The sequence below is a fragment of the Dysidea avara genome, chromosome 3 (genome assembly GCF_963678975.1).
Source record: "Dysidea avara chromosome 3, odDysAvar1.4, whole genome shotgun sequence".
NCBI classification, from domain to species: domain Eukaryota; kingdom Metazoa; phylum Porifera; class Demospongiae; order Dictyoceratida; family Dysideidae; genus Dysidea; species Dysidea avara.
In genome coordinates this window covers 18,681,623-18,690,893 of record NC_089274.1, presented here as the reverse complement: position 1 = coordinate 18,690,893, position 9,271 = coordinate 18,681,623, and the positions used below count along the sequence as shown (strand labels likewise).

The 9,271-nt window shown below is 36.7% G+C and overlaps 1 protein-coding gene across 1 annotated transcript; it reads right to left on the bottom strand.

Moving 5' to 3' along the window:
- Positions 1-5,518: 5,518 nt before the first annotated feature.
- On the bottom strand, positions 5,519-8,000 carry LOC136249898 (nose resistant to fluoxetine protein 6-like). The gene has a single exon (XM_066042031.1). The coding sequence runs from the start codon at positions 7,889-7,891 to the stop codon at positions 5,657-5,659; it is 2,235 nt and encodes a 744-aa protein (XP_065898103.1). The 5' UTR covers positions 7,892-8,000; the 3' UTR covers positions 5,519-5,656.
- Positions 8,001-9,271: the final 1,271 nt, after the last annotated feature.

Sequence of the window (9,271 nt, the reverse complement as noted above, 5' to 3'; positions counted from 1 at the left end):
TGTTAACAGGGCAAGCAGTCTACATGCCATGAAGTATGTACATTTAGTGCTGTGGTGTATAATAACCTTGTATTGTTTGTATGTGAATGTTCTGTGTGATACTTCATGCAGTTTTTAGTGCAATAATATAGGCTTAGGTCTTGGTATCATGCTTTTCCAGAATACCACAGCATTTAGTTTACAGTGTAAAAGATATTGCAAAATAAATTGTGCCTGACAACTTGTTAAAATGCACAAATCATTAATGATGACTCAACTCCAGAATAGTAACTTTAGGAAAAATATTACCTTTTTTGACTAATGGTTCAGCTATATAAGCTTACTGCTACTTGTATATCTGTGCAGTGAAATTACATCTGAAATATTCTGACTCGTTTATTATGACTGATCATAACACACCAATAAGCAGTTCATTAATTTGATCAAAAGGTGAGCTTACCAAGAGCCCTCCAGACTTAACATGGTATGCAATAGATATTCTCCACTTGTTATCATTAAAACATTTAGTTCATGGCATGCAAGATGCCAGGGCTGCATAGGTTTTGTGTATGTCCGCCAGTGTCTAACTTTCTCTACTTCTTTACTCCAGACAGCTACATACAATTGGCTGACCTATATATCTACAGCTATAGATTGCCATTCCTGCATACAATATAAACACACATCTGTCATGATCATGTGTGTGGGTAGTAATAATATACCATGAGATAACTATGTAACATACGATATACTATACAGTGTTATGGAACCTGTTAATCAGAACATTTGAAAATGAGGACACCTGTGCAATCTGAATACTTAGCAATAGTCCCAAAGTATCTCTTAGCATGTGAACTGACCTGAAAAATAAGGACACCTTAAGAATCAGGACACTTCGGTTGGTCCCGAGGTGTCCTTAATACACACGTTTCACTGTACTCACCTTTTTTCCTGCCAAAGAAGAGACATAAGAGACTTCCAGATCAGCTACACATGTGCTGAATATTATAGCTTTGAAATTGAATTGAAGGCTATATTTGAATCTGTCAAATATGTATGGATGACATTGCTACCAGATTACTTCATGAACTTTCGGTTCTAAGTGTGGTGGCGGATCCAAGAGGGGGGCTCCCCTAAAAAAAACTATATACAAGATCAAGATATTCTAATAGAGCAGTCAGTCAAATACTCTAATAGAACAGTCACCACATGTAACACTATTAAGGATCCTCCACAGCTGCTGAGTATGAATTTTTTTTTTTTTACATCAGCAACACCATCCCATGACTGTGGGCACATTTAGCCTGCTAGCAAATGAAATGCATGTGGTTATTTGCATGTCATTCTCTGTTCCAACAATTTACTTTAAGATCATAACTGCATGAACTACTCATTATTGTCACAGATCCCTACAACTCTTGCACAACTTTAAAAAGCATTACTATGATTAGATATTATGTTCTCTAAATATTTCAGTATAGAAACATATAAAATACTGGGGCACAGCCCCCAGACCCTTCTGCTCCATATACCTAGCTATAACCTGGATGAACATGCAACTGTATGTAAATTGAGAGTGAACTATGTGTGAATTGAAAAATATGGATTGGCATCCAAGTGTATAATAGAAGTTTCCATTTGTGGCAACTTCAGAGCGGCCCTTGTAATATATAACATTGTACCTGAATGTATTTTGGTTAATTGATTTGATGAAAAGCACAGTGACATTTTTAATTTCTTGAGAAATAATTTGCACAAAGCCAATTATCAGTTATGGTCCAGGTTGCAGCTTTGCTGAAACTCAAACTGAAATAACTCTTCTTAGTATATAATAATAACTGTGGGTTGAATTTTATTTCGACAGGTCATCAATGATCATCCTCCCAGAATTGAAAACAAGTCACTGTTGCTACCCACTGACATAGAAACCCACCTGCAATCTTGCAGATATGTCACCAAAATTTTGAAAATCGACAATGTATGCACACACTATTGAATTTGACTTTTTACCATGAATGGGTAACAATACACTACACATTCACACCACTGCCATGCCACTGATTGGTTTGGCTACTTTTCACTAGTGGATTTCTAGAGACATGTGCCAGCCACTCTCTGGCACCTTGAAATGCCACTGGCCAGAAGGCTATCATGGTAGGCACGGACACCCTTGGACAGTTGCCCAGATGATTTCTACATGTAATTTCTTTAACTGGTGGCACAGGCAATCTTTAGAGCCCTTTATTTAGGCTGGAGACTCCATATGGCCTGCTCGGCCTTTTTCTGTTGATATATACCAATTGCCTACCGACCACCCCCATTACTACCCATGGTGGTGTCCCTGTGTTACAGATACCATCATGAAAAAAGTTGTTCAAAATCATGGTTATTATAAATATCTAGCTTGTTACGGGTTAACACTATGGTTGGCTGCATTCATGGTGAACATTTCAGTTTCTATAGTATGTTCACGTTGAGCTGAATCCTGAAAAATTAAAAGTGGATTTTTTCTCAACAGAGTCAACATTTCAGCCAATCAGATAATTATTGGTAACAGAAAAGGTATCAACAACAGACAGGTACGGTTTGGCTCCATTACAAGTTCAGGAAAGGGCTGTAATGGACATTATACTTATATGGCTTCCCCATAGGAAGTGTATTGTGAAAGTTTTGATTGGCCGTAAATACTATGTCAAACATTTGAACAAAAAGATTTTGAAATATTTTTAGTGGGTCAAGCAGTACTACAAATGAGCCAAATTTCAAGATCATGTGTAATTGCATCCATGAGTTATTAAATGTCTTTGAGGATTCAGCTCAACGTTAACGTACTATAGGTATACTGTACTGAAATAATTTATGTAGCCAAACACATCTTGGCTGCTAGCTATCTCTCAGTAGTTTTCAGAAGCATCTGGTGTTTTCAAACATGCATACAGAACTTCAGGTATAGATACGATAAGTCCACAAAAGTCTGAAAAGGTATGCAAAAAACTATGGGGTGCCATTTGTGCCAAAATAGTACAAAAACACCTTATTTATAAACTATAACCATACTTTATAAATCAATACACTACTTTATAAAGTATAGACATATACTTTATAAATCATACACATACTTTATAAATCATAGATATATACTTTATAAATCATACTTGTACTTTACAAATCATGCATATACTTTATAAATCATACATATACTTTATAAATCATACACGTAGTTTGTAAATTATTAACATACTTTATAAACATGATTTATTAATCATTTAGTATTTTGTACTTTGTAAACGATGTTTATTATCAATAACTATATCACTCCAGACATGGTGAAATACTCTAACAAAGCAATCAGCTAATATTCAATGAAGTATAACAATGCTGTATTACAGTCTCACAAATGATTGTATCTAACAAATTTTATTCCTATTGTGGGCTGAGCTACTTGTGTTGCATCTTCTGCTTAAACTTGATAACATTTTCTTTCAAGCTGTGTGACAACATGAAGCCATATTATATAAACTGCAAGCACAGCAAAAATTGCAACTGATTTGATTCATTATCATGTTGTTTATTATGTTATTGTTAAACCTGGGACCTACCATGAGTAGGATATCATTGTTATCAACTTGAAGCTGAGGCCGAGGTGTGATAATAATGATGTCCTACAGGTGCAGATGTAACTTCAACCTTGCACTGACTTGGGATATTGGAAACAGTGGGCATTGAGAACTGAAACTGCATGAAATTGAAAACTGAAACTTTCAAATATAATAGCACCTCTTTACAAAGACCACCTATAAAATAAGACCGTTTTCAGAATAGTGGACATGAGCATGAAGTTGTCCAAAAATAGCTCATATAAACCTCAATAATTGGTTCTCATTATTCATGACATCCCTCAATTAATGAACAGATGTTTACATACAGTCACAATTTACCAGATAATAAAGTACACCATTTCAGTTTAGACTGTTTTATTGTTAGCTAGCTAATCACTGTACATGGTTGCTATGTGGCTTTTTTGTAGGGGGAAAGAGTATGGTGGTGCAAGTCATTCCTCTGCTCAACGATAAACAAAGCAGTCTGGCTAGCTAACTACGTAACCTTATTATTAACTTCATTATATGTACAGACTTTGGCCCCAAAAGCTCTATATGCATGAAGATCTTGTTAATACCAAATCATTATTTTGTTAGCCTCATATGTGTCTCAATTAACTTACGTTACATTGTACCACACATTAGTTCACTATAGTGAAATGAGACAAGAAGTTATAGTCTCAAACTCTCCTACACAAAGTCATAAAATACACCACAGCATTTTGGGGATCTTTTAATTGAAATGGTCACTATAACAAAGTGGTTGTAATAATGAGAATATGAAGCTTGCCAGTAGTCACCTGTATTTTTCTTCTGTCATTTGGCGGTTGTTCTTGACCAAATGACAAAAGAAAAAAATATAGTCTGGCTGGCGAGACCAAGCCTTATGTATACCTGAGATGTACTTGACATGGTTATGAAGTATATTTGAAACCTTATTGACGTGATTATGAGGTAGCCTTTGTAATGAGGACTCTCTAGAATTCCTATGGATATAGTTACATGAAAATAACAAGGAGAAAACATCCTGACCACCTGGTAGACTCCTGTAAGTGTTCGAGCGTAAATCGGATGGCTGCAGGTTCGAGGCCACCTAGGTCCAGTCATGGATTTTTTCTCCTTTCTCCAACTTTTCAAACACACCTTAAGTAGCTAAAGTCTTTGAGCAGGCTGTAGGACCAGGTGCCCTACAGACCTTCAGCACTTGTGCTGTAAAGCATTAATAACAAAAATAAATGAGGTGACCACTAGTAGCCAGTTTGAGTAATTTTTTCCAATTGTCCATTATGACATGTTTTCTGTGACTTCACTGTAGACAATGTGACAAGTATTTTGTATGGTTTCAAATCAAAATTTTGAGGATATAATAATGGCTTATGTTGCAACTGAATGTGTAAATCATGTCATCTTTCATATTTACCATTGAGGTTTAACTTCCATTCTGGGGGTTTAACTAGCTATATTCCATAGTATACTCCTAGTTTTTTTATTGAGATAGAATCATTCACTGCTTGTTTAGTGCTACAGGATATAGTATTGGTCTCTCGTGTATGGCAAACATGTACACAGTGTATGTGCCTACCATTGCTAGTGATGATAATGTGTGCATGAAGGATGCACAGAATGATAACATAATTTTTTATTGATCCCAAGCAGTGTTTTAGACATTGCCAAGTAAACGTCAGTTGACCAACCAGAGCTGCCATGACACCCATCACCCATAACCATTATGATGGGATGCTAATAAGGCAATGAAATCCCACATGTATTATTGTTGCTTTTAGGTACAGTGCAGCATAGGCATGCTTACAGTACGTACACAACTTATGCAGTTGCAAGTGTGTTTGCATACTACACTGTGTCTATATAGCCAGCATGACAGACATTGAATGAGTATCAATATAGATCAGTGTTTTGTCCAGTGCTAATTAACTTACATGTAATAAGAATACTGAAATAATTATAGTGTAACAGCAAGAACAGTGTTAAGATGTTACAAATATAAATACTTCTAAATGACAACAAATAAACACACATTATTACACAATACCACAATGAGTGATATATCATCTGTCACATCATTTCCTTCTCTTTATTCCAGCAAACTTGTAAACTGCACTCTCCACATTAGCTAGTGGGTATTCAACGAAAGAAGCAAAAGCTAATGCTAAGGAATAAGACAATACCACAGCAGCGACCACCAGCATTGACAGATAGTAGTGGGTATATAAGAATTGAGACCTCATGGTACTATAAATGACAGTCAGTATAATGGGGTGGGAAAGATAAGCCATAAATGTCAGACGACTCAGGGGTACCCACACGCCCCATGACAGGAAAGTATTAATAGCACCACCAAAGTTATTATGACACAAGTATATCACTACAGCAATGCCAGTACTCCAGACAGTACGGTTGAACATAAAAAATAGCACATTCTCAGCCTTATTGAATGGGTGGTCATTCCAAGTCTGGTATTGGCCATATGCAATCAGTGAACAAAATATTGCAGCTGCTACCCACAATGCTCCATGGATACCAAGACGTACCCAAAAATTACCTGGTACCTTCCACTTCTTGTACAGTACAAAGCCAAGTAGTACTCCAATCAGGTATGCATTGATACGACAATAAGGTTTCTCATAAATGTTAGAGTAGGCGAAGTCTGAAATATCTGCTGAAGTACCATTAATGGGGAGACTTCCTTGTAGTAAATTAGCATTAGGATTCTTAATCCCAGCCAGTGTGCCTATTGTGATGAAACTGAGCATCATGGTGCCTCCAATAGCAGCAAGACCAACATACCAAAAGTGGTAGAGAAGCACCAGAAATATCGGAGAAATGATGAAGAACTGCATATCATTTGCCAAGTACCATGTTACCCCATAACACTGATCTGAAAATTTTGTTGGATAAAAGTTGTTGATGTAGAGAATATTTGTCCACCAATACTTGTCACAGCGAGCAATGTCTTCTATGATCCACAGGGGACCGGACCCAACATGGGGAAGGATTTTGTAGTATGCAAATAACACAAAATAGTATGCTGGCGAAAGACGCAATACACGGTGAACATAGAAAAATAAATACGGAAACTTTCCTTTGCGACGTTCCATCTCCTTGATCCCCAAATAGGATAAAAGTAGACCACTCATCACAAAGAAACTATCTACAGATAAGTATGAATTAGCTACTGGCTGGAAAGCAAATTTCTTGGGGACATTTTCAATAGCATAGACAGCATCGTCTGTGACCCGGTAGAACAAACCCCACAGGAATGTGTGACCCAGGATCACCCAGAACATACTAATCACACGTATTCCATTAATGCTTGTGATCGCATTTGGAGGCTGGAATGTTGCCATGATAGTTGGAATAGTCTTGTAAAGAGAAAATGACAAAATTAGATCCTTTCCAAATTCCATTAGCCTATGCTGCAAATCACTCCTTTTGTAACCGTACTCTTGCCTCTTAGGCTGTGAATTAATCAGCGGCTCTTCGTCGTTTATTGATTCCTTTTCATCACCAGATACTGACTCAGCCAGTGTAATTGGTGCCTTCATTTCATTACATTGCCGGTGTTTGTGCAAGATGTCAAATGCCCAAATTAGTATGTCCACTAGAGTTCCAAGCAGCACAAGACTTGCCATTAAACAACATACAAATAACATTATAATGGAACTTGCAGTCCATTTAAGATTTCTCCAGGGACATGATGGTCCAGTTAAGACTGACTCGATGGTGGCGTTGATGCCAATAGCAGAAAAGTTCAAATTGTGAAGTTCAGTAAAAACATAATAGTTAACTAATGCATAAAAATCCTGTGCACTACATAGTTCTGGATAACACATCCCTAAATCAAACACTTCGCTGATATTTTTATGATTCAAAGGATCGTACACAGTTACATTATAAGGGAAGAGACAAAAGTCAGTGTCTCCGATCAGAATGCACTCGTCATAATTGCCAAGGAATATATAGTTACCATACAAAATTCCAGCCTCTGGTTTTCCAAATGAATCCATGTAATATTGAAGTTGATGGCTCGTATTTAAACTGGCAATGAATTTACTGAAATGCTCTCCGCACTTTATTACACTGTCACTGTTAGCAAGATTTTGATACTGTCCTAGGGTTACTGTGTCGGATAGCTTGAAACTTTTTACACTTTGAATGAGACGAGGGTAGAAGTATTGGCCGACCAATTCTGCTCCTGCGGCACGCACCCTGGCACGTGAAGTCTCTTCCAAGTCATTGCATAGCGTAGCCGGAAAACTCCATAGCAAAACAACGAACACGAGTAGCTTGAACATAATAGCTGGGAACTTCAACACGAAAACGAGTGACCTTTCTTGATCACGCCCTGTCAGCAAGTGGTCGGCCAACCTCGTGACAATATACACCACGTGATTAAATGGTCAACCGCTTACGTAAATCTCAATCGTTTCAACTGGTCGGCTTTTTTTTTTTTTTTTTGCCAATATTAATAGCTATTAGCAAGAGTTCATAATAAGTATACATTTTATTGTCATTAACCTTCAGTACACTTTACTGGAATAAAATTTCCTTATAAGGATATACATAGGTATATAATTACTTCCCTGCGTATATATTTCAGTCAAATTGTAAATAAACAGAGCACATCTATAGTGATAAAACCATACACATTGATTTACCCATTTTACAGCCTTAATTACATGTCTACAGTTTAACAAACTCCCCGAATTAAGGACACAATAGAAAAAACCTCCAGGTCCCAACAGGTCTGACTTCTTACATATTTTACCTCTGAAAGAGAAAACCTCTACATTACAGCAAAAAGTGGCCAAAAATTCTGGGTGTCCATAACAGAGAGGTTCCACTGTAATATAATTACTCAATAACCATTCCATACCACTAGTGCATACTTACTAGTTATGTATCGGAGGCGGGGGGTCAGTGCCGCCCCCCCTCAGAATTTTTTAACTGTTGCTCATTCAACATAGCTAGGCACCTCAGACATAATTCAAATATTTTTATGCAGTTTATGACTATGTGTAATATAATAAATGTGTCTGTAGCAAATTGTTACCCATATGCAGCACAAGGGGAACAGTAGGTGGGATAGAGCACCTTCTATATGTTTAGAACAGTAATTTACTCTAATAAAACAGTCAAGAGTAACATAATTATAAAACAATGTGTCATCTGTTCTAAATTGAGTTAATGACTCTATCCACACCCTAGTGGCTATAGTGGAGATGCAGCTGCACACAGGATTATCTATATGCTTAAAATTTTTGTGATGCTTGTGCAGGGGACCTCAGTTATTCTAATTCTAAAAGTTTCTACTTAATTTCAGCCAAAATTAGCACCAAAATCATTCTCAAAGTCAATTTCTTTATAGACTTTATAGCTACTACAGCTCAGTAGCGTTCATGCCTCCGCATTGAACTTTCATAAGCATTTTTAAAAAGTCAAAATTATCTCACAATGTTAAGTTTTCAAAATTTCATTAGGCAGCAGTTTAAACTAATTCTGCATAGTTTTTAACTCAGTATTTTCCAGTGTTTGAACTATCAACAAAATTATATTCAAAAGTTGTCACCAAATTCAATCTCAGAATGTTAATTTTTCAAAATTTCCTTAGGGAGCAGCCTAGACCTTTACACTAATTCTGGTTTTTAACTCAGTATCTTCCAGTGTTTGAACTA

Coding starts and splice junctions, on each gene's coding strand:
- LOC136249898 (XM_066042031.1), bottom strand. CDS start 7,891: ATGTTCAAGCTACTCGTGTTCGTTGTTTTGCTATGGAGTTTTCCGGCT.